The sequence below is a fragment of the Camarhynchus parvulus genome, chromosome 24 (genome assembly GCF_901933205.1).
Source record: "Camarhynchus parvulus chromosome 24, STF_HiC, whole genome shotgun sequence".
Classification (NCBI taxonomy): domain Eukaryota; kingdom Metazoa; phylum Chordata; class Aves; order Passeriformes; family Thraupidae; genus Camarhynchus; species Camarhynchus parvulus.
The window spans coordinates 938,488-963,302 of record NC_044594.1 but is presented as its reverse complement, the minus strand read 5'-3'; the positions used below and the strand labels follow the sequence as shown (position 1 = coordinate 963,302).

Below are 24,815 nucleotides of genomic sequence, written 5' to 3'. Positions count from 1 at the left end.
CAAAAAAGTCTGGTGGTGGTTTGTTTTCTTTTTAAGGGTGAAACTACCAGCCTCCACTTGTCCCCAAGCAGCTGATGCACACCCTGCTCCCCTGTGCCCCACCTGATGCACGCCCTGCTCCCCCGTGCCTCACCAGCTCCCACAGGCTGCTGGCAGGTGAGCAGGAGATGGGGAAGAGCAGGAGAAGAACACGTCACCAAGCCTCCCTAGCTCCTGGTGAGAGTGTTACTCAGAGATCCCCCAGCACCCAGCACGCTGCTGGGACAGTTCCTGGCTGCTCCCAAAGCCAGGGGAAAGCAGCAGCCCCAGCCAAGCTGCAGTGAGACATCTTTCACAGATGCCAGGCTGCCAGAGCGATGCCTTGCTGTCGTTCTGTAGTTTTGGTTTTCAGCTTTCTTCTCGCTGCCTCTGCATTTGCTACCCTGTCCAGACACTTAAAAGAATAATGGTAACAAAGCCCCAGCGAGCTTAAGTGGTCTTGGGAACTGCCAGAAGTGACCTTGACAAGAAAAAACATGAGAGAGCCCAGAGACAGGGGGAGATGTGAGAGGTAAGTACAGCTGGATGCCCAGCTACAACAGAACAGTGACAACCACCAGCATCATACAAAACAGGCTCATGTTGATTTAATTTATACAAAACCAGATACAGCTGCTATCCCGGGTTTTAACAGGAAAAAGGAGCACGTTTCAAACCAAGTTATTGTTAAAAAAATGGCATTTCCCTGCACCATTAATGCATGCTTCTCCCAAAACACAGAATGCACTCAGTGATATGGCTTGGGCCACAGCAACCACAACTGTGGGGTCCCCTCTAAAACCCCTGACTGCAAGGACTGCCCTGTGTCCTCTGAGTATGCAGTAAACTAAAAGCAAAATCCCTGCAGGAAGGGGTTTGTGCAGTCCAGCAGCAGGGGGGATACCCGTGCTTGGCTCCCTCCTTTCCTAGGAAGGAATAAGGCTATTGAGCAATTACAAAAACTCTAGAAAAACAGCAAGGAAAAATAAAATAAATACCTTCTTAAGAGTTTCAAAATGGTGTTCATCAAAAATATATTTCCACGTTTCTATTTGCATGTAAACATCCCCGTGCCAGGCTCAGGGTGCGTGCCAGCACTCTGCAGAGCAGGGGCTCCCCCTGCCACCCCCACCCAGCCCAGGGGCTCTCACAGCACAGGGCTGAGGGGCAGCAGCTCCAGAGCCTCCCCCAGCAGCTGTGTCAGGAGCAAGGCTCTGAGGATGGTTCCTCACAGATGGGCTCCTTGTCCTCGGCAGCCGTGACGGGCGAGCGGCGCGGCAGCTTTCTAAAGCATCAAATATTTACAGTCAGCTCGGAGCAAATACTGACAAAGGCAACCAAACAGCACGTTCCCGTGAAAGCCTGGCTCCTCCCCGCTGCCTAGGGTGAAACCCTCCCAGCCCCAAGCATCCCAGCGGGCTGGGACACCCTCTGCATGTGGCCTTCCCAGAGGAACCTGGTGAGCAAAGCCAGGAGCCGCTGCGAGCTCCAGGAGCTGCCCATCCCAACTCCTCAGCCACCCTCCAGCCTTCCCACAGCCCTGATGCCCATGGATCTGCTGCAGGAGCAGCAACTCTGGGCTCCAGGATTCATGGCAGGGGCTCCCACCCGTGCATGAAGGAGATCCCAGCTGCTGAGCTGGATCCCTCTCCCCCAAGGGCATGGAGGGCACAGGTGGGGCTGTCCCAGCACCACAGGAGCTCCTCACTGTGCCTGCACACACCCTCCCTGTGTCCTGCCACCATCCCTGCTCCTGCTGCCATCACAGGGGACAGAGCTGCAGCAGCTGCTTTGCTGCTCAGCTCTGGCCAGCCTGGCATGAAAGGAGCAGGGAGGGCTCCTCCAGACCTGCCACTCTTGGCTCAGCTCCCACAGTTTCCACCCCAAACAAGCAGAAATTCCCCAGGAGCCAGCACGTGCCATTCCCTGATTTTACCCCGTCCTGCTGCTCCCACGTGCCAGAGGCCACCTGGCACTGCCCACCTGCCACCAAGCACTGCTGGGCACGGGGGCAGGCTCATTTCCTGACCCAATTCCTCCAGCAGAGCCTCAGCTGGATCCACATCCTCCCCCTTGACCAGTTACTCCAAGTCCTCTGTGATTCACAGCCCTGCCTCGCCATCGCTGGAATACCAATGAGGGCAATGTTGATTTATTGAAGCCCTGATATGTCACTGCTGGATTAAACACTCTATAAAGTATATTTGGACACATTACAGGATTAGAAGAACCCGCCTGGGAAGTTCTCTTCCCCTCTCCTCCACTCTCTTGCAGAAACACCCAGTTTCAAGGACATGGCCACAGACACAGTGGAGGTGCATCCCCAAAACCCAGCCCATGGTGGGGAGCCTGCCCAGGCCCCCCAGCCCACCCTCCGTGCAGAGGAAAACCCCACCTCTCAGTAGTGGTACACCTTGATCTCTCTGTTCTCATCCAGCCCCAGCTGCAGGAGGCTGGGGCTGCTGCCTGGGGGCTGCTGTGCCCGTGGGGAGCGCGCTCTGGCAGCTGGGTGAAGGAAAAGCCTGGCTCACAGCAGGGATCAGCCCAGCCAGGACAGGTACCGAGCCAGCCCAGGGCACACAGGCTGTGCTGGGCCTGCTGCACCCCAGTCTAACGGAATTAGAGGGGGATTAGGGAATTCAGGGGCACACCTCGCTCAGGGCAGCACGGAGCTTTGCTGCCAATATCAGTGTACACTGAGGAGACACCCAGAGCCCCAGCACAGCCTGGGAGCATCCCTGCTCACTGCACAGACAGGTCCTGCTGCCTGCATCCAGCCCCACGCTTCAGGATTCCTCAAACCAGAGCTGGAGAGAGCTCTGGGGGGAGCCCAGCCCTCCCTGCCCCACCAGAGCCCAGCCACACATCTCCAGGTGCCCTCACCTCCTCCCAGGTGCCCTCACCTCCTCCCAGGCTGCCCAGCAGGCCCTGCCCATGCCAAGGGCTCCATCCACGGCACCAGAGGCAGCCCTGCAAAGCCAGACCCCCTTCTTGCCCACCCCATCCTCCACTCTGCACTGTTTAAATCCATATTTTCAAATCCTCACATTCCCAGCTCCAACTGCTCCTCTACAGCTGAGCAGCGCCACTCAAGAGCATCACAACACAGGGAAAGGAAGGGAAGCTTCCTCAGCCAGGTCCAGCCCAGAGAGCAGCACACAGATCACTCCTGCTCCATCTGCAGCACCAGGCACTGCAATAGAGGCCAAGGCCTCGAAATTGCTGCTCAGTTCTTCATTTCACACCCCTCCTGCCACCCTCCTCCCACCTTCTGCAGGAATGCAATTAAAGACCAGAGCCAGGTAAAAGATACACTTTGGAATCCTTCTTGAAGCCTTTCAGCCATTTCTTGTTGCTCTCAATCATCCCCTCAATATTCTTTGTCTCTGGCTCACTGAACTTGGAGTGCTGGAAGAGCCTGATTTGTTCACTGTGGCAGAGAGAGAGAGAGAGAGGGTAAGAGGGGAAAAAAAGAGGTCTGGGAAGAAATTATCCCCGAGATGAGAAAGTGATGGGCTGCTGAAGAAAAAAACACCTCCTCTAATATATCTACTGATAGTTCACCTTTTCTCCTTAATAAATAGTTCATAGTAATTACCAAATTGTAATGTACTTGTTACGTGAGGAGTGACCCAATAACCAGTGCAGAGAAACAAAGCAGCACAGGGGAACTCAAGGGAAAAGTCCTTACTCTGCAGGGACATAGCCCAGCTTGCTGTCCAGGGGCACGGGAGTCCCACCGAGCCACGAGAACCCACCTGCAAAACAGACATGAAACACAGAGCCCTGAAAATGCACATTTCTGCAAAACAGACATGAAACACAGAGCCCACAACTCCACATTTCTGCAAAACAGACATGAAACACAGAGCCCTAAAAATCCACATTTCTACAAAACAGACATGAAACACAGAGCCCACAACTCCACATTTCTGCCTGGGTGTGCTCTCCTGCACCACGGGCACGCTGCCCCACAAGGACACCAAGGACACAGATGGAGACCCCTGGTGACACAGGGGACAGGGCTGGCCCCTCCTTTGCTGCTCCCTCGGGTATTAAAGAGCAGGAGGACAGGATCAGCCCCATGCTGCACTTCTGGAGGGAGCGTCTCATCCCTTATCCCCTTAGCACCCTTCCCAAGCAGCAGCAGCACCCCCACCCTCCCCAGCGCTGGAAGCTTGAGCCAAAACCAGCAAAGCAGGTGGGATGAGGCCAGGAGACTCACCTGGGAAATACCTGTGCCATTTCTCTGCCAGCATGCTGTCCACTGACTGCCCTGAGATGGGGTAACTGGAGCTGGGCCGGCTGCTCCGGGCCCACTGGTCCAGGGGGGACGCCCTGGGGGGGTTCCCCAGGGAGCTGCCCCCCCCCAGGCCGGCCAGGGAGGGGTGGGTGGGAAGGGGGATGCCCTGATGGGGTGTGGAGGTGAGCAGAGGGGGCTGGTGCTGGCTCAGGGAGTCCAGGAGCCCCAGGACCCCGCTGAGCTCGCTGGTGATGCTCTGCACTGAGTCCCTCAGGTGCTGGATCTTGTCCTGCTGCAGCACGGGCCACAAATCCATCCTCAAGTCAGCTGAAGGAAGAAAGGGGAAGAAAGGGATCACAGACCAGCCCTGACCAGAGCAGCCTGTGTGCAAGGAACCCAGCCCTGCTGCCTGCCTGCCCTTCCTCCCCCAGCACCACTCCAGGCAAGCAAAGCCCAAGAGAAAGCAGGAGCGGCAGAGAGGGAGTGGCAGCAGCTTCTCCTGCCATGGTGGGAGGAAGGGGAAGCCCAGAGTCCTGCAGAAGAGCAATACAGATCTGCAGGATCAGAGGGATACCAGAGAGGTTTTATAATCCACAGAGATTTACAAGGCAGGTTCACTCACAGACCCCTTATCTGCCACTAAGGCAGGAAATGAGTTTTGCAATCAGGTGTGGGACACAGAGCAGTGCCAGACCTGCCCTGGACACAGCTGAGCACAGGGGCAGCAGAGAGGTGAGAGGGAAAGGCAGAACAGGCCTGGAGCCTCCCATGCTGGCCACTTACACCTGGGCTGGCCCAGGTTCACACTGGACGTGCTGTTTGTGTCCTCAGAGGTGCTCAGATCAAACGTCACCACCTTCCTGCACGCAGAGCTCTTCAGCGTATCCTCATCTGAGAGCTGCCCAGGAGCAGGAAAACAAAGCCAGTAAAAGCTGCTGGATCATCCCTGGAACATAAAAGCTACTGGAAATCTGCCTGCAGAGCTGGACTGCAGTCAGGCACAGGTCAAGTGAAGGCACACTCGTCTCCAGCCCCTGACAGCACGGTCTGAATGTCCAGAGACTGCTGTGGCTCTCAGAGGGCAGAGGCCAAAGCCAGCAGGCACAGGAGGTTTGTGCTGTAAATAACCTCACAGCTCTCGCAGGGCTGGGCGCTCTGTGCCAAGGGCAGGAGTTTGACCACCAAAGGTCTGCTTCTCCTGCATCTGCTGCTGCCCTGCCTGAGGCCACGTGGCAGAGCCAAAGGCCCCGAGGTTTGCCGTGGTCAGGGAGCAGGCTCCATCCCAGCCCACAGGAGGTGACCTGCCCTGCTCTCTCCAGGCTCAATCCGTGCAGCTTTTCCAAGCTGCAGCCACACACTCAGCAGTCTCTGGTGCTCTCACACAAAGTGGTTCCACAATCCAGCTCTGCTGCCAGCACCAGGAGAGTTTACCTCCTCCAGCAGCGAGGACTCCAGCTGGCTGAGCTTCTCCTCCTTCTTCTTCAGCAGCACCTGTCCTTTCTGCATGGCCGACTTCATCTTGTCCAGCTCCTTTGCCTCCTGCACAGACCAACAGCCACGCCAGGGAGGGAAATTGAACAGCAATGACTGAAATAATCCCTGCCAGCAGTTGGGGTGAGTGCCATCACCTCACTCTGCTCAGCACAGGGAGTGCTGCTGCACTGAAATCCCTCCAATTCCCTCCAAGTGTGGGAAGGGGTGTGCACAGTGAGCACATGGCTCAAAGCAGGCTCAGCCTGAGGAAAAGGAGCTTTCACCTCCAAAGCCCCATCCAAGAGGGTCCCCAAGCCCCCATCCAAGAGGGTCCCCAAGCCCCCATCCAAGAGGGTCCCCAAGCCCCCATCCAAGAGGGTCCTCAGGCCCACGCCAAGAGGGCCACCAAGCCCACACCAACAAGGACACCAAACCCACACCAAGAGGGTCACCAAACCCACACCAAGGGTCCTCAAGCCCTCATCCAAAAGGGTCCCCAAGCCCAGGGTCCCCAAATCCCCATCCAAGAGGGTCCCCAGCCCCCACCAAGGGTCCCCCAGCCCCCAGCACAGCACCAGGAGCCGATGCCAGGGCTGCAGGCGCTCTGCGACACCCAACAGCCGGGCTCGGGCAGCGCCCAGGGCTCACCTCCTGCAGGTTCTGGCGCACTCCCTGCAGCAGCTGGGAGCTGTGGGGACCCTGCTCGGCCCCCTGGGCCCTGTGCAGGTGCTGGTGCCACTGCAGGCTGGCAGCCCTGAGCGCCGAGCGGCGCCGGCGCAGGGAGCGGCGCTGGCGCTGCAGGAACTCCTTGGCGCTGCGCAGGGACTGCCCCTCGGCCGCCAGGTAGCTCTGCACTCTGGGGGGAGAGGAGCGCTGTGCTGGCTCCCTGGGCTGCTGCACAGCTCACACAGCAGCCCCAAAACGGGCTCAGTGCCCAGCCAAGGCCCAACACAGAGCAGGGAGCTCTCCTGGCACAGGATCTCACCGGTCGAGCTGCAGCTCGCTGTCCTCGGGGCTCTGGGAAGGTGGGGAAGGCTCTCTGGACGAGTGCTGGGGGGTGACACATTGCAAAAACCAAGTGTTTATGGGGGAAACAGAAGGCCAGGGCCCCTAAGGATCCACTGACATCACCACGGCACTGCCCAGATCAAGCACAGCACCAGGGCTGCTCTTGATGTGGCTCTTGAAGGTAACAAAGACATTTCTGTCCCTGCTTTTGTCTTGAGTACCCCACACTCCTCTCCACCCACTAATAATAGACAGACACCTGCAAATACTACTGAACACACCAGCAAAGAGAAATCCATCTCTGCACCTCAAATGGTTTCAAACAGAAGGAACAAATGCTGGGATTTTCAAGGGAGTTTCAGCCTCAGATCTCACAAGGCAAACACCTTCACAGGCTGCTTTACTCACAGCTTGAGGAGTTTCTCTCAGGTCTTCAACACAGAGCTCAGCTTTCTTTCTTGGAGATTCCACACTTTCTTCTGCCTCCAGTTCTTTCAGAGACTCCTGCTTGCTCCTGATTGCTTCCTCCAGCTCTCTGCCACAGGAAAAAGCAGCAGCAGAGGCACTTGATTAGCCTGCACTGGTGTCCAGAGTGAGCTCCAGATTCCAGCAGGGAAAGGGCCACAGGTGTGCAAGACAACACCAGGGCTGGGCAGGGAAACTGCTTCCCACCCCTCCTGAGCAGCTCAGCCCCCTCAGGAAAACCCCTCTGCATTTCAGTGCCCCTCTCACAGCACCTCATTAACCACCCAAGGCAGGAGTGGAGGAGACAAACCTGACCTGCAGAGGTGAAGGAGCAAATTGAAATTCACACCCTGAGTTAATGAAAAATCCAGAACCAGCCCCCAGCAACTCTGTGCCCGCATGGGCACCTGAGGATTCTGAAGGAACAGGGCCCAACACAGAGCTCAGAGGTCGGGGAGAGGCCCAGGTTAGGCTGGGGAGGTTTGCCAGGGGCACAGGGCAGATTTTGGGGTATCAGAGGCAATTTCTCACACACACCCAATGCGTTTGTGCAGCCTCTGGCTGCGGCTCTGCAGCAAATCCACCTGGGCCTCCAGCTCGGCCTTCTGGTCCTGCAGCTCCTGCAGGGTCCTGCGCAGCTGCCGGACAGACTCCTGCAGGCTGCAGTGCTCCTTCCTGCTCTCCTCCAGGCGCAGCTGAGAGGCCAGAGCAGCTTCCTGGGAGAAAGCCAGAAGATCCCTCCCAGTCATTTCCCCAAGAGCCAAACAGGGGGCACACAGCTCACGGGCTCCCAGAGCCACACACCAATCCTGGGAGCTCAGAACTGCCCCCCACCCAGCACTCTGCTTCCCTAAAGCCCCAGTTCTGAGGTGCTGCCCCCAGCCCAGAGCAGCACAGCCCCTCTCAGAGTGTCCGTACGTCTCTCTCCAGCTGCATCCGTCCGTCCTCATCCAGCAGCAGCTGCCTCCTCCTCTGCAGGGACTCCTCCTGTCACAGGGGAAGGGCAGGGCAGTGACAGAGCCAGGACACTGCTGATGCTGAGCAGCACCTCAGGCCTGAGTCTCACGACCTTTCCAAAACAGGAGAGTGGTCAGGTTTGCTTTGTGACCCCTCTCACTGCCCCCAAAGCACTGAGCAAACCCAGAGCTCAGAGCTGCTCAGCAAACACCAGAATGCTCAGCCCTGCTCTGACTGGTGACAAAGCTTCACCTCTCAGTGGGATGGCAGCAGAAGCCCTGGCTGAGCTTCCCTGAGCAGCTCCTCGTGAGGAATCAGCCCAAGGACTGGCACAGGTCAGGGGAGCTCTGTGAGCCCAGCACAGGACTCACCTGGCTCTGGAGCTGCTCTGATCTGGCTTGGATGTTCTTCATGCGGATCTCGAGCTCGTTCTCTGAATCCTGGAGCTTTCTTTCCTGCACAGGGTTAAGAGAATGGCACAGGCTCCCCCCTCACCAGTAACACACAAGCTGGGAAGTGTGACCTGCCACTCGTGTCCATGCAGCACGGACCCTGTGCTGGTGATGGACAGGGGGACAGGGTGGGGATCCTCCAGGGCACCCCTGAGGAGCCCCAGGGGCCAGAAGCAGAGCCTGCTGCTCACCTTCTCCCTGTGCCTGTGCTGCAGGGCCGCCAGCCTCCCCTCCAGCTCTGCCTGCAGCCCCTTCAGGTCGGCGTCGTGCAGCTGCCGCAGCCGCGCGGCCTCGCTGCGCAGCCCCTCCAGCAGCTCCGACCTCTGCCGGCGCTCCTGCCGGCCCAGGGGGCAGGGAAACACCTCTGTGAGGCACAGGGGTCTCCAGAAATGCAGCACGGACACGCAGGCATCCCCAGCAATGCAGCACAGACACACAGGGCTCTCCAATGCACCATGGGCACGCAGGGATCCCCAGCAATGCAGCACAGACACACAGGGCTCTCCAACGCACCATGGGCATGCAGGGATCTCCAATGCAGCACAGACACACAGGGCTGTCCAATGCACCATGGGCACGCAGGGATCCCCAGCAATGCAGCACAGACACACAGGGCTCTCCAACGCACCATGGGCATGCAGGGATCTCCAATGCAGCACAGACACACAGGGCTGTCCAATGCAGCACAGACATGCAGCACCCATTGCAGGTGCAGCCCCCCAGGCAGTACCTCCTCCTCGTAGTGCTCCTGGGTCCGCTCCAGGGCCTCCCTGTGCTCCTCTCTCATCCTCTCCATTCTCCTCTCGTGCTCCTTCTCCACCTCCCGCCGTCTGTCGCCCATCAGCTCGCTGAGCTGCAGGGGGGGCAGGGAAAGAGGCTCCCCTGAACTGCAGCGCTGCACCGCAGTGGGCTCCCCAAAACCAGCCCCCCAGCCAGCCCAAGGGCACAGTGGGATCAGGGACTGTGTCCTGGGGAGCACAGAGCCTTCACCCTGCTCAGGTGAGGTGCTGAGGGATGTCCTGCCCCCCACAAGGCAGGGATGTGGGCACCCAGAGCTCTCCCCACACCTGAGAGCGTGAAGAACCTTCAGCACAGAGCCACCGCTCACCTCACGCTCGTATTCCTTCACTTTCAGGGCTTTTTCCTGCACTTTCTGGTCTGCTCTCTGCAGCTCCTCACGTAGCTGGGCCTCCTGGCTGCTCTGTGCCTCTGCCAGCTGGGCTTGCAGGCTGGCAATGACCTGTCAGGAAAGGCACCCACAGAGACTCCTCAGCCTTTGCACAGGATCCACCCCATGCCCTCCACAGGGCACGGCACGGCCAAACACTGAGCCAGACCAGAACCACAGCCAGGGAGGGGGAAAAAACTAATGCCACCCTCCCTGGCCACCTTTTACATTCAGCAATTGACATTCTGAGGACACCATCCTCACCTCGCGGTGCTTCTCCTCTGCTGCAGCCCTCAGCTGCTGGAGCTCCCTGGCAAACTGTTCTTCCAGCTCCTCTGCTGCCTACAGAACACGAGCACAACAGTCTGCTGGGAAAGCTCTGCGTGTGGGGACGAGGTGCATTTGCAATTAAATCCTGTCCAAAAGCACCAAAAGGCACAGCAGTGACCCCCTCCCTCCAAACGGGGTCACTGCAAGCGCCTTCATTCCCTCTGTGCTTTCCCTCCAGGGGATCTCCATGAATCCCAGCCAAGCTGGGCTGGAGGGACTGGAACTGCCCCACCGAGGGCTGCCCAGGGCCCTGCAGGGCTGAAGCAGCAGCCAAAGAGGTGTTGGGAGCTGATGGAGGCTCAGTTCTGATCTGGTAACAGGGCTGGGGACACACACCCTGATCCTTATCTTGTGATCCTTATCTCGTCTTCAATCCAGAGTGGCCATTGCAGTAACTGTTAGTTAATCACCACTGCAATAACAACTGGGGGAGCCCTGCTGCCCACCTCCCCGTGCCTCCAACAGCCCTGGCACCTGCCCTTGGTGCCCAAGAGAGCTGTCCCCAAACCCTGCAGGCGTGAGTCAATCCCACACCTGGCACTGCCCTGCCAGCCAGGACGGGCTCAGCCTGGCCCTGCCTGGCAATAAAGATCTCACCTTCTTCTTCTCCCTGCCCAACCTGTCCCTGAGCTGCCTCAGGAACTCCTCCTGCTCCTGCTCCAGCTCACTCATCTCCTTCTGCTGGGCCTCCTCTGCTGCCAGCCTCATTTCCTCCAGGGCAAGCTGCTGCTGCCTCTGCAGCCTCTCCTTCTCCAGCAGCTGCTGGGATTGCCACTCCTCCCTGAGCTGCTGCAGCCTGGCCTCCTGCTCTGCCCTGGTGGGTGTGGAACAGAGCACACACATGGCATCCAGCACTGGAGGGGGCTCAGAGCTCATCCCTGCTGGGTTTGTGCCCAGCCCTCCCCTCCCAAACCAGCCCTGCACAGCCCAGGAGGGGCAGCAGAACCTCCCACCTCATCCTCTGCTCCTCTGCCTCCACCTCTGAGGCCATTTGGGCTCGCAGCCTCTCCAGTCTCTTGGCTTTTTCCTCTCTGAGCAGCAACTCTTCCTCTTCCTGCTCAGACTTTGCTAAATCTTCTTCTGGAGCGCTGACAGAAAAGAAAACCAAAGGAAATGGGTTCAGTATGTCCCAGCCCAGTGTGCAAGGGCTGCAGCTCAGCTGGGGTGACACATTCATCTCCCCCACGCCTGCAGGACCTGGAGATGCACAGGAGATGCAGCCCCAGCACCAACCCTGAGCAGTGTGGGTTTAAAACTTGCTATATCACCATAGTTTTGGGGGTTTTGTTCTTTTTTCTTTGCAGGTAAGTGAAATCCACTCTCATTAAATGGATGCAGGCTCCCAGGCAAGGTACCTGGATGCATTAGCACATCTGGAAGCTCCACATTTCCATCTTATACCTTTTGCTACACATTTTTTTCCCCTTCAGGTGCCATTTCTGCATCGTCCTTCACACCCAGACTGCATCCCCACGATTTCCACGTCGACATGCTGATTCTGGCTGCTCAGAACATGAGCATCAAGCCAGCAAGACAACAGAGAAACCTCAAGAGCAGAGTTCCCCAGGGAAAGGACACAGCTCCCAGTGCTGCCCCAGCCCTGCCCTCAGACCCTGCTCTCCCACAGCCATCCCTGCCCTGTTGTAGGAGCCTCGTGGGGAAGGCCCTGTGTAGAACAGCCCCTGGCAGAGCTGCATCCAGCTCCTCTGGGGTAACCTCACCTCTGATGCTCCCATTTACCCAGGATGTGAGCAGCTGCCAGGTGGGAGAGCTCCAGCACTGAGCTGGGACCTCCTCCCAGGTTAAGCAGAAGCCACAGCTCTGGCTGTGAGTGTGTGACCACAGCTCAGCCTGCAGGATGCCCTCCTGCCCCTCTGCCAGGGCGCCAGGGCCCTTTCCTGAGCTCCCCTGGGTGGGCAGATCCTCGCACACAGAGCCGCCTGTGCCAATGCCTGTGCTTCCTCCTCCTCCTCCTCCTCCTCCTCCTCCTGAGAGCCCTGATCTTGCTCCTTCCCCAGCTCTGCCCCACTCCCAGCAGCACTGAAATCCCACCCTGGAAAGGCTTGCAGGACATGGAGTGAAAAAGGAAAGTACCTGAGGGGCTTTTCTTTTTGCTGATGAAGCTCTTCAGCTTCCACCTCCTCCTCCTGCTGCCTCATCTCCTCCTGGAATCGCTGGATTTTCTCCTCCTTTGCTTGAAATAAATGTATTTCCTCTTGCTCCAGCTCCGTCTCCACCTCCCTGACTATTTCCTCCAGGGATTCATCGTGAGGCTGGCTCAAGGACTGCTCCCTTTCCTTCTCAGGTTGCCTACCAAAGACAAAAAGCTCCTTTGGCAAAAGGGTGACAGAAAACAGAGAAACATAAAAGGAACAGCAACCTCCTCCACAGAGCATCGACTCCAAAGCAACAGTCTCAGAGCCACCTACTCCAAAAGCTTCCCTGCTGACCTCAGGGGGCTCCTGAGGATCACTGGTGGTCCAGAGAATCTCCAGCTGATCAACTGAACCCAGCCCCAGCTGCACTCCAGGCCCAAATGACTCCGATTTTGGCCCACCAGAGCTCACCTTGTGAGGACAATAAAATCTGACCTGAGGAAAAGCCCTGGCCAGGCTGCCAGGCACAGGAGCAGATGCCATCAGTACCTGCTCCCAGCCCAGGGGTTGCTGCTTCTCATGGACCAGGTATTCCTCTGCAATTGCAGCCTAAAGTGTGCTGGGAATGTGCCAGCTCCAGGCAACAGAAAGCCCTCAGCACTCCAAAAATTCAAACCCAATCTGGTCCTAATTAAGTGTTTTTTCAGAGAGACAGCAGCAAAATTATAAGCTGAAGGGGAAGGAGAGGAAAACTGAGATTAGCCTAGGAAGAAAGATTTTTGTTCTTTGCTCGTGAAGGCTGGAGCAGGAGGGTCTCACCATGCTGAGACTGGCAGGGCAAGGCAGAGGGACTCCTGCCAGGAACCAGGGAAATAACAGCCCCAGCTTTTCAGCCTCCAGTCAGGAGAGAAAAGGTCATTTCTGCAGCCATTAGCACAAAGAGCAAGGCACAGCAAAGTGGTGGGGTTGGAACAGTCCCCCTTCATGGTGTCCCCCTTCCACCAGGTGTCCTTCACCAGGCTGCTCTGCAGAGCAATTCCACCTGCTCATCACCTCGTTCTCTGCCCCACTTTGTGCTGCACAGGAGCCCCAGCACACACACACACAGTTACACAGCTCCTGGGAGAGCAGAGCTCCCTCCCCACCGCCCTGTCCCCAGAGACACTGCCTGATCTCTGCAGCTGCAGCTGTGTCACTGACGGGAATGCAGACTCAGCAGCTCGCATGCCCTGAGCTGCAGGTAGGAGCCCACACACACCAGCCTGGAGCAGCACACAACAGCAGCCTGGGCAGGGGCTCAGCTCTGACCCCACGGTTCCACTGCCCCCAAGGTGCCCAGTGGCTGTAAATGGGGTGAATTTGTGGGGTTTTGCCCTTTGTGCCCAGCCCAGCCTCACTCAGCAGGTTCAGTGTGGGTTTCTCAGGGAGGGAGAACGACACAGTGACACGTGCACGGGGAGGGCTTTCCCAAAGACAAAGCAGCAGCTCCCCTCATCCCAGGGAGCCTGAGCCACAGCCCCAGGGCTGAGTGCTGCCCTGGCCCTGCCCACCTGGCACTGTGGCAGGGGCACAGCTGCTGGCATGGGCACACGGCCCCGCTGTGCCCACCAACCCCAGCTGCAGCCACCCCAGGGGACAGGAGGACAGGAGACAGGAGGACAGAAGGACAGGAGGACAGGAGGACAGGAGGACAGGAGGACAGGAGGACAGGAGGACAGGAGGACAGGAGGATAGAAGGACAGGAGGACAGGAGGACAGGAGGACAGGAGGATAGAAGGAGAGGAGGACAGGACAGGGACAGGAGGACAGGAGGACAGGAGGACAGGAGGACAGGAGGACAGGAGCTGTCACAGCCACACACTGCCCCCAGGCACTGCCACCAAGCCCTTACACGTCCTGTGGGCCACGAAGCTCCTCAGGATCCACCAGGCTGTCCAGGGCTCCCTCCTGCTGCTGCACAGCCTCCTCCCCACGGGGAGTTTCCAACCCCCAGGGCTCCAGGCGTGTCTCAGCAGCACTGGGATCCCTCTCACTGGGCAGCACAAGAGAGGGGACACAAGATCAGGTGAGCTCAGGGGGCTGCTGCAGGTGGACAAGGTGTGCAGGTGACACAGGTGACACAGCCATGCCTGCCAACAGGACCTGCCTGGGGCTGCCAGAGCTGCAGGAAGCTCCACACCATTCCCAGCACCTCATTGTGGGCATTTTGGGCAGCTGAGGCTGTCATGGGCAGCAGCTCAGAGTGCTGGGGCCCTTCCCTGGGTTATCCCACTCTCTCCAGGCCCCTGGGGAGCGTGCCCAAGGTGTGCCAGCCCTGCAGCCATACTCACACTGCTGTCCCCATCACAGCTGGGCGTGTTGGCAGGCAGGCTGGTGTCAGAAGCACAGAGAGGAGAGGCAGGGCAAGCACGAGCAGCTCCACAGGCACACAGAGAGACAGAGAGAGGATGCTCACTGAGAAGCAGGAGCCAAGGGATAAGGAGACAATTCCTGCGGGCAGAACACGTTTCTGGAGACCCTCACACCAACAGCTCCTCCAGGAACAAGGCTGCAAATCCCACAGAGCACTCATTAGGATGGACTGCAGCTTCTGCTCACGGGCCTTCCTGGCACAGGCAGCAGCCCCTTGGTCCCCAGTGCCCTGGAGAAGGTGTGACTGCTGGAGGCCAAGGGCTCTGACAGCTCTCATCTGAGAGCTTCAGCCACAGGCTCAGCCCAGCAGGACCGGCGAGGTGGCACCAGGCAGGGCCCGGAGGCCACATCTGCCCTGGTAACAGCCAGCACAGGGCATTACCAGCTCAGAGCACCCTGGCAAGGGCAGTGGGAGCTGTGGGGGAGGCACAGCTGGGGCAGCCCCAGGGAAAGGACAGGCTGGCACTTCCCCTGCCCAGCCAGCCAGAAGCTGCTGGGAAAGGGAGGAGGAGGCAGCAGGAGCAGAGAGATTCAGTGGGAAACCCTTGGGAGAGGCTGCAGCACAGGAGGGAGCTGGGCAGGGCACACCTGGGCAGGTGCAGCACACGGGGAGCTGTGCAGGGCACACCTGGGAGAGGCTGCAGCACAGGGGGAGCTGGGCAGGGCACACCTGGGCAGGTGCAGCACAGGGGGAGCTGGGCAGGGCACACCTGGGCAGGTGCAGCACAGGGGGAGCTGGGCAGGGCACACCTGGGCAGGTGCAGCACAGGGGGAGCTGTGCAGGGCACACCTGGGCAGGTGCAGCACAGGAGGAGCTGTGCAGGGCACACCTGGGCAGGTGCAGCACAGGGGGTGCTGGGTAGGGCACACCTGGGCAGGTGCAGCACAGGGGGCTGGGCAGGGCACACCTGGGCAGGTGCAGCACAGGGGGAGCTGGGCAGGGCACACCTGGGAGAGGCTGCAGCACAGGGGGAGCTGTGCAGGGCACACCTGGGCAGGTGCAGCACAGGGGGAGCTGGGCAGGGCACACCTGGGCAGGTGCAGCACAGGAGGAGCTGGGCAGGGCACACCTGGGCAGGTGCAGCACAGGAGGAGCTGGGCAGGGCACACCTGGGCAGGTGCAGCACAGGGGGAGCTGGGCAGGGCACACCTGGGCAGGTGCAGCACAGGAGGAGCTGTGCAGGGCACACCTGGGCAGGCTGCAGTGAGCACTGCAGCGAGGGCAGCAGGAGCTGGAGCTGCCCAGGCCTCCCTTGTGCCTCTGTTTGTACCATACCTCTCAGCAGCTTCTGTTCCCTTCCTTTGCTCTTCCTCCTCCACACTGGCCTTGCTTTGGTCTTTGTCCTCTTCTCCCAGCTCCTGCAGGTAAAAGCAAACAGGGTGGAGTTTGTGGCTCCCTCAGCATCAGAGACCTCAGAGGAGCCCTGCTGAAGGAATCAGCTGGGCCATGCGGCACCCACAGGCTGTTCCAGAATGTTGGATGTGCCAGGCTCCTCTCCTGAGGGTACCCAGGGGTCTCCAACCATCCCAGGAATCCTTCCAGAAGCACAAGGGGAGGCCTGGGAGCTTTCTCAGGATAAAAGATTAATTCCCTGCCAGCACCAAGAACTGGGGACACAGGTTTGGCTTTTCTTTCCTGAAGGTCATTTTACAATCCTGAATCCCCTGGAAAGCACAGGAGAGAAATCTCCTAAAATAGAAATGTCCCACACAGCCAGGGCTGTGGCAATGAAGCACAGGATGCATTGTCTGGGACCAAAAACCACAATCCTGCCTCCCACCTGGGCTCTGGGGCAGGGCGTGAGGGGCTGCACAGAGTCACCAGTCCAGGCATTTCTGACTCCAGGGTACCTCAGCAACCCAGCCCCCCTGGCAGCACACTGAGCATTCAGTTGGCTCATTTGTGGCATAGTAAATACCAGAAATATGAATAGAAAACATCTGAATGTGAAATAATCAGCTGCTCCTTCCCCTCGTGCCAGCTCCCTCTGTCCCTGCAGCAGGGACACCTGAGGAGGGCAAGGACTTCCCCCCTCACCTGTGAGCCCCAGGGGAAGCAGGGAGGGCCCACTCCCAGGTTTTTGGGGATCCCAGCAGGCGAGCCCAGCCCCTGGCACAGGGCTGTGCGTGGAGCAGGGCCAAGGCAGGGCGGAATTAACGCCGCAGTAATTAATGCAAATGTGCAGCAGAGCAAACGGCAGAAGGGTTCCCTGCAAGTGCTGTCACCTCCCATCACATCAGCCTGGGCAGGGCCCCCACCCAGCCCCTCCTGCCCCTGTGACTGATGGCTGCAATTCCCCAGAACCGAGGAGCTCAGCAAACGCCTCCCGGCTCCAAACGGGCCGGTCAGAGCAGCCTGGAACGGGCAGGAGCCAGAAAAACGGGGCAGGAATCATCCTGGAGAGAGGGGAACTGCTCTGAGCCCATGAACAGGGCTCCTGAAGGGGAACTGCTCCCAGGGAACTGCTCTGAGCCCATGCACAGGGCTCCTGAAGGGGAACTGCTCCCAGGGAACTGCTCTGAGCCCCTGCACAGGGCTCCTGACTGGGATCTGCTCCCAGGGAAGCCCTCTGAGCCCTGGGGCTCCTGCTGCCCCTCTGCCCAGTCCCTCCCTTGGAACCACGGGCTGCAGGAGCCTCAGGACACGTTGGGAAGGTGAGGACAGCCCCCATCTGCAGGGAACGAGGGCAGATTTGAAGCCCTGCCTGTGGAATTGTCAGATCCTTGCCCCTCCTGCTGCCCCAGGATCCCTGCAGCCCCAGCAGCCCCAGCAGCTCAGTTTTCTGCCCAGCTGCATCCCCGCAGGACACTTCACACGCTCCAGACACAGAACCAGCTGTGTGAACACAGGGCTGACAGATCCCGGGCCACCTCCTCCCTGTGCACAGCCCAGACCCCGCGGGCCCAGCTCACACCAGCTCACACCACGCTGCAAGGCGCCAGCACTGAGCACCTGGCACAGCTCTGCCTTTCTCCTGAGGGTCTGGCACTGCCCAGGCTCCCCAGGGAATGGGCACAGAGCATTCTCACAGGGCACGGGGTGGGGTTTGGCTTGGATGGTGTTTGTGGGTTCCTTCCAGCTTGGGATATTGTATAGTTCCACAGTTCTGCATCTTGAACCTCCAGTCTGGGGAAGGGGAAAGGGGAAGGGGAAAGGAAGAGGGAAATGGGGAAAGGGAAAGGGAAGAGGGAAAGGGGAAAAGGGAAAAGGGAAAGGGGAAAGGGAAAAGGGAAAGGGAAAAGGGAAAGGGAAAAGGGAAAGGGGAAAAGGAAAAAAAAGGGGAAAGGGAAAGGGAAAGGGGAAAGGGGAAAGGAAAATGGAAAAGGGAAAAAAAAAAGGGGAAAAGGGGAAAAGGGAAAAAGGGAAAGGGAAAAAGGGAAAGGGGAAGGAAAAGGAAAAGGGGAAAGGGGGAAGGAGCAGCTTCCCCTCTCCCAGGTCCAGCAGGACACATCCCACAGAGCCTCTGCCCCACCACAGCTCCTGCCAAAACACACCAACAAACCCCCTCCAATTCTGTGCTCACAGAGCTGCCAGAGGTGCCTTTCATTTTTATCTGTATTTTTTTGAACAGGATATTTTGCCCATGAATTCAAAGCAAGGCAAGCCCCTCTCAGGGAAGCAGGCACATTCCTCCAGCCCAGCCTCTGAGCACAGACACAAAAGAGCAGCTGCAGTTCTGCAGGGAGCTCCATTTCACACCCAGCTCTCCCCAAGCAGGGCTGGAACAAACCCACCGTGGCTGCTCCCAGCAGCATTTGCATGCACAGAGCTGTGCAGGGAGGAGAGGCCCAGCACGGCAGGCGCGGGTTTTGTTTTCCCTTCACATCTGATTATGCTCATTATGAGGCACGAGAGGACAGGTGTGCTCTCCAGACACAGCCCTGCAGACAGGATCGCTCCTCTCTGCTGGACAGGTGGGGATTTGCCACCCGGGGGCAAATCCAGAGCAGCTGACGTGCTCCCAGCCAGGGCAGGGCTGAGGAGCCCCAGCTGCATGCTGCAGCTACAGACACGGGCTGCGAGGGCTCCGGAGGAACGTGGGGCTGAGCAAAGCAGCTCAGAGCCATGCTGAGAAGGCAAGGATGGAGCAGAGATCACAGCAATCTGCAGGCAGAGCTGCCTGGGCAGTGCTGCATGCCAGGCTGACACAGCCATGTGCACACACGCTCACTCCATGTGCCACAGACCCGCTCAAAGGAGCCCCTTTCCCCCCTGCATTAAAGCAGGCAAGGCAACCAAATGCTTCAAAATAAGCTTCCCTCTACCAAAATCTGTCAGAGGGAGTTAACCTCCTTTTCTTCCCATTGATTTTATCGTGTTCTGCCACACAAATCCTTCCCATCTGCTTAGGAGAAAGAAAAGGACACAAAATACACTGACAAAAGAAGAAAGGAGAACAGGCTCTGCTCCCTCCATTCCCCAGGAAAAGCCATTTATCTATTGGCTCTCCTGTTGGGGCAGGGACAGCACCCAGGGCAGCTGCCTGTGCACACCCCTCCAGCCACCTGTGCTCAGGGTTTGTGCTCCTTGTGTTCCTGCACAACAAACAATGCACAGCTGCTGCTGCTGGCACCCCTGGCACCTCACACCCCCAGCCCTGTTCGGCTCTGCAGGGCCTTCACTGACAGCACCACACCTCAGGGCTCCCCAGAGCCCCCCGATCCCCCACACAGCCCTGACCTGGCTCCTGGGGCTGTCCAGATCAGGGGACACGGTCCCCACACCCAGAACCTCCTGGGACAGCTGGCTCTTGGAGTCCAAGCCCTGAAAGAGAAAGCAGAAAGGATCAGCCTGTGATGGGCAAGCAGAGATGCTGACACCAATATCCCAGCACAGCTCAGAACCCCCCTCAGCACCCCAATGGCAGCAGCTCGGCAGCATTTCCCCTCCCTGGGGGAGCAGGGGACACTAGTGCCACTCTGGGAGGGCTCTGTCACCCCCAGTGCACCCTCCCGTGTCACCAACCTCAGGAGGGGGTGGCACAAGGAACACCCAAAGGGGACACTGTCACAGACACATTTTATGGAAAATCCTTTCCTTAGGATTTTTCCTCCTGAGAAGCTGAGAGGCCTCAGGAACAAAATGTAAGCAATGGTTATCTGCTGCTGTGGAATGCAACAGGTGCATCTGTGATTGGTCTCATGTGGTTGTTTCTAATCAATGGCCAATCACAGTCCAGCTGTCCGGACTGTCTCGGTCAGTCACAAGCCTTTGGTTTTCATTCTTTTTCTATTCTTAGCCAGCCTTCTGATGAGATCCTCTCTTCTATTCTTTTAGTATAGCTTTAATATAATATATATCATAAAATAATAAATCAGCCTTCTGAAACATGGAGTGAGATCCTCATCTCTTCCCTCATCCTCAGACCCCTGTGAACACGGTCACAGGGCACATCTTCCCAGCCCCTTGGTGCTACTGCTGCACATTTCCAGGGATTTCTGTGCTCACAGCCAGCCCCCCCAGGTGTTCCCCCTTCGGGACAATCCCCCTGTGCAGCCCTGGGCCCTGCACACACGAGGCAGAGCCCCTGGCCACACAGGCTGGTGCCACACGGGCAATAATGACATTCCCTGCCATTTGCTGCCCCTGCTCCCACTGGCAGATGGCAGAGGCAGCTTCCTGCGGAGCTGCAGAGATGCTGATGGGCATCTCCCCCAGCCCAGGGCTGCTCTCCCCTCCAGGGTGGGGTGTCCAGCCAGGCACAGCCCGCTCAGCAAAGCTGCTGAGCCCCCCAAGCCCAACCCTTACATCGTTCTTTTCCTTTCTGCAATGACCCGAGCAGGCTCCCAGCTCTGTGTGACCCAGTTCTGCAGGGATATCACCTCACCCCAGCCCCAGGAGCCACGAGGGGCAGCGGGGCACTGCTGGGCTGTGCCACCACACCTGGGAGGGCACTGCAGAGGTGGGCACTGCACCGTGCCAGGGGAAGCTGATGCCCACCCCCAGGGAAAAAGGAGAAAAAGGAGGAAAAGGATAAAAAAAGGGAGTAAAAAAGGAGAAAAAAAGGAGAAAAGAAAGGGGGGAAAAAAAGGGAAAAAAAAAAGGAGAAAAAAAAGGAGAATAAAAGGAGAGGAAAAAAAGAGAAAAAAAGGAGGGAAAAAAAGGAGAAAAAAAGGAGAAAAAGGAGAAAAAAAAGGCGAAAAAAAAGGAGGAAAAAAAAGGAGAGAAAAGGAGAAAAAAAGAGGAAAAAAATGAGAAAAAAAAGGAGAAAAAGGAGTTTTTGGTGACTCACCAGAGGCTGAGGCACCTCATGGTCGGAGCTCTTGGAGACTGGCAGGTCCTGCTCACAGCCACTGACCCCGGATGCCATTGAAAGCTGAGAGGAAAAACCCATCACAGCCTGCACAGGTCCCAGCCCTGCAGCTTCACCTGGGCACTGCTGCTGCCAACACAAACCTGGCCTGTCCCAGGGAAGAAAAGGTGACTGGACATCATGGGGAACACAGCAAGGATGTGTGACCCACAGGACAAGGATGTGTGACCCACAGGACAAGGATGTGTGACCCACAGGACAAGCACAAAGCACCAGAAGGGCAAGGAGCTGCTCTTTGAACACCCCTGATACAAGGCACTTGCTTCCTCTCCATCTGCAAGGATCTCTGCAGCTCTCAGAGCTCCCAGCCCAGCACGCAGCACAGCACTGGAGCCACAAAAGCACTTTAAAATTCCACTTTGCTGTGCCTAAGTGCAGCGAGGGCCCCTGCATGGCCAGCCATTTGCAGCTGCTCGATGGGAGCACCCTGTGGCCCTGCTGACCTCGGCAGAACAGCTCAGGTGCACAGAGCACAGAGATGAGCCTGGGAAAGCAGCACCCGCAGCTCTTCAGGGCACGGAGCGTTTTCCAGGCTCAGATTTGCAGTTCATCATTTCTTACAGACATAACGCATCAGTGAACTCGAGAAATGATCGGAATCAGCAGGAAGGCAGCCAGATCGCAGAGAGATCGTCCATCAGAGCCCGAATTCTGGCAGGGATCCTGCCCTGGAGCGTGGGCACGGGCGGGCAGCGCGGCTCTGGCAGCCCAGGCAGCGTGTGACACAGCCCCAGCCCTGCTGCTGCAGCTCTCCTCACACACTGCGAGGGCTGGGAGGGTCTGTGCTCCCAGAATCTGTGCTCCCAGCTCCAGAACCAGCTCCAGAACCAGCCCTGGGCTCTGCCCCACTCCCAGCTCTCACCTCGCGCGGAGCCGCGAGCGCAGCTCGGAGCAAGCTGGGAGAGACACAGCAGGAGAGAAACAAAGCAGCACGGGCAGCTGGGCTCCGTGTGAGCTCCATTATCAGCCCTGCTGGCCCAGCACAGGCGCTGGAGGCCGGGGCTGCTCCTCCTCCAGACTCAGAACACACCCTGGGCTCTGCCTGCGGCTGCCTGTGGTGTGTGCACGAGGGAAGGATTGCCCAGCTCAGCCCTGAAGGTGCCCAGCTGGGGATTCAGAGCACTCGTGCCCCCCCAGGAATGACTGCCCTGCCGACCAGGAAAGGTTTGGGCTGGCTGCACAGGAAAGCAGACAGTGCTCCAAGAGCTCTCCTGAGTCAGGGCCTGACGAGGCGATGGGAACAGCCAACACCAAAAGCACACAGGCAGGACTCTTACTTTGCCATCATCCAGCCTGTCCTCTGATACTGAATCAGCTGCTGCTTCTTCCCTCTCTTCCTGCAGCGCCTTCTCTGCACAGGACAGGGTGTCCGCAGTGGCAGCCAGGCTGGCTGGCTGATCTGTCCCCTCCACAGCCAGAGGGGCAGCTCGGGGCTGCCCGGCACAGCTGGGCACCTCCAGCCCTGCTCTGCTCCTCTCCCCCTCAGACAGAGGCAGCTCCTCAGCTGCAGAGGCGTCTCCTTCCACCTCAGCATCTTCTCCGTGCACTGCCAGGTCCCCAGCAGGCTCCTGCAGCTGTGCCTGGGCACACAGGCTGCTGCCAGCCTCTCCAGAGAGGAGCTGAGCTGCAGACGGGGGGCACGCAGCTCCAGAATCCAGGGAAGACTCTGCCACTTCTTCAGGGTGCCTCGATTTTAAGGATTCCTTCTAGGCAGCAAGTCAAACACAATTATAGACCCAATATTCTCCCTGGGGGATGCAGGAGTCGGGAACAGCGCAGGCTCTCCTACAGCAAGCAGCACAATCACAAATCTTTGGGTGACTTCAAGACCTGTTGGATTTCTTTCCACACAGTCCCGTTCCAAGGCAAGGGACTCCACTGACATAACCTCACTCATTTCTTGGGCTCTGACTTTTTGTGATCTGTTGTTTTTTACTCACAGTGGATAAGAGGGGCTGTGCAAGGCCACCAGCCCCTGTGAGCCCCCACGTGCCCCACTGCAGGCCCATTTATGCTCCCACATCGGATCTGTCTGGTGAGAGGTGGAAATTTGAAAGAGAGCACGACAGGACATTTCACTTCTGCCTGACATTTCAAGCAGAGGAGAGCAGCAGGATCTCCATCCCACCCTCCAGAGGGACAGACTGGAGGGTGGGCACTGACTGAAGGCAGCACTCAGAGCTCAGAAAGAGCCCGTGACTAACACAGGAGGCTGAGAGATGGGGGAAAAACAGCCCCAAATCAAAGCTTAGTCACCCAAAGGTTCCACTGCCTCTCCCAGCACAGGGGAGGCCACAGCACTGCCCAGGGAGAGGGGAACAGCCAGGGGAAGGCTCCCTCATCAGCATCAGCATGCACACAGAGCTGCTGGCACGTCCCACTTCCTCACTGTTTTATTAATGCCACGGTGCCTTGTCAAACAGGGCCTGCCTCCTGTGCACGCCGTGTTCTGTACACTGAGCGCATATTTTAGCTGTGTATTTTTATCAGAGTGCCTCTGGAACGCTCCCAGCTCCCAGGCCAGGGCTGCCGCGCTCCTGGAGCTCGTCCTGAGTGTGTCACTGCTCTGCCACACCTCCCCGGGGCTGGCAGAGCATCCAGCAGCATGGGGAGGGCAGAGGGGCCCAACCCCAGGCACTTCCCAAAATCCCTGCAGCTCTGGGGCTCAGCTGCAATCCCCTGGCACTGACAGCTCCCAGCCCTGGCAGCAGAGTCCCAGGGTCACCAACCACCACACCAGGCTCCTGGGCACAGCAGGAGCCAGAGGAAGGTGGGCACAGGGAAGTTCTTCAGCCACCCTCCTTTAGTGCTTCCCCTTTTATGGGGATTGGGGTGGCTGGAAAGTTTTGCTCCTTTTGCACAACTTGCTCCAGAGTTCTCCTGAGGACATCCCAGCAGGGCACCTGGCAGTGTCCAGGATATCCCAAACGGGGCCAAGCAGGGCTCTGATGCCTGAACACAGGATCACACACAGCCCAGAATGTGCCAGCAATGGTGTGCACACAAAAGGACTTCTCCCCAGGCAGGTTCACCTGAGCTACTGAGATATCCCAGAATAATCTCTCTGGCTGGCAGAATCCTGTTTCAATGGCAATAACAGGCAATCCTTTTGTTAGCCTCACACCTTGATGATCACAAATGCAACTCTGCAGAGGAGAGACCTGTGCTAGTCAGACCCACAGGAGCAGGAGGGAGGTTTTTTCTCCTGCAGCAAGACTTTCTATGAGATTTTCTAGAGACTTTCCAGATTTTCTCTGGATTTCAGAGCTGGACAAGTCAGCTGGGTTATCACTGGCTTTGGGTGATCTTTTCACAAGCTGTAACATTCCACCCACCCTGAGTAGCACTAAGTGATGGGAAATCCTATCAAATCACTGCTCCCAGTGAGCAGCATTAAACTTTAACCAGCACCAGAAACAAGCCAAGCAGCTGCAGACACACACCACAACACCAGCAGCTGCCTACTGCATGCAAAGCCTGGGTGGCACCGTGCAAGCAGGGCAGGGATGCCAGGGAGCCACTGTCACCTCTCCCAGGCTGGCAGCCTCCTCCTCAGGGCTCCCGTGGGGCTGGGGAGCAGCACCAGCAGCACCAGCAGCACCAGCTGACGAAGGGCTGCCACGCTCCTCCTGCTCCTCCTTGCTGTTCTCCTAGTGGGGGGACACAGCCGCTTGCAGGATTCCCCACAGCACCTTCCCAGGCTGGAGGGTTTGCCCACCCAGGACAGGTCAGCACCCACCACCCGCAGCCCTAGAGCAGAAAGGGACTCACAGGCCCAGATTCCCAAACATCAAGCTGTGGGATGCTTCAGTGCTGCTTTTCCTGCTGGCCATCTCCATGAACTGCTCCTGCAGACTCTTCCCAGCTCTGAGCTCCCTG

The 24,815-nt window shown here is 58.1% G+C and overlaps 1 protein-coding gene across 1 annotated transcript in view; it reads right to left on the bottom strand.

Moving 5' to 3' along the window:
- Positions 1–604: 604 nt before the first annotated feature.
- The window catches only part of CEP164 (centrosomal protein 164), a 30,292-nt gene continuing 6,081 nt past the window's right edge, over positions 605–24,815 (bottom strand). The window contains exons 8-30 of the mRNA XM_030964891.1: positions 20,856–20,939; positions 19,304–19,387; positions 15,899–15,981; positions 12,209–12,424; positions 11,068–11,202; positions 10,712–10,928; positions 10,049–10,126; positions 9,725–9,856; positions 9,347–9,469; positions 8,808–8,951; positions 8,536–8,619; positions 8,126–8,194; positions 7,745–7,923; positions 7,151–7,277; positions 6,720–6,784; positions 6,383–6,590; positions 5,693–5,800; positions 5,045–5,159; positions 4,244–4,588; positions 3,710–3,776; positions 3,332–3,448; positions 2,414–2,516; positions 605–1,303 (exon numbers count right to left, since the gene is read on the bottom strand). Coding sequence (XP_030820751.1) covers positions 2,417–2,516; positions 3,332–3,448; positions 3,710–3,776; positions 4,244–4,588; positions 5,045–5,159; positions 5,693–5,800; positions 6,383–6,590; positions 6,720–6,784; positions 7,151–7,277; positions 7,745–7,923; positions 8,126–8,194; positions 8,536–8,619; positions 8,808–8,951; positions 9,347–9,469; positions 9,725–9,856; positions 10,049–10,126; positions 10,712–10,928; positions 11,068–11,202; positions 12,209–12,424; positions 15,899–15,981; positions 19,304–19,387; positions 20,856–20,939 — 2,880 coding nt within the window. The 3' untranslated portion in view covers positions 605–1,303; positions 2,414–2,416. The remainder of the gene's footprint in view (positions 1,304–2,413; positions 2,517–3,331; positions 3,449–3,709; positions 3,777–4,243; positions 4,589–5,044; positions 5,160–5,692; positions 5,801–6,382; positions 6,591–6,719; positions 6,785–7,150; positions 7,278–7,744; positions 7,924–8,125; positions 8,195–8,535; positions 8,620–8,807; positions 8,952–9,346; positions 9,470–9,724; positions 9,857–10,048; positions 10,127–10,711; positions 10,929–11,067; positions 11,203–12,208; positions 12,425–15,898; positions 15,982–19,303; positions 19,388–20,855; positions 20,940–24,815) is intronic.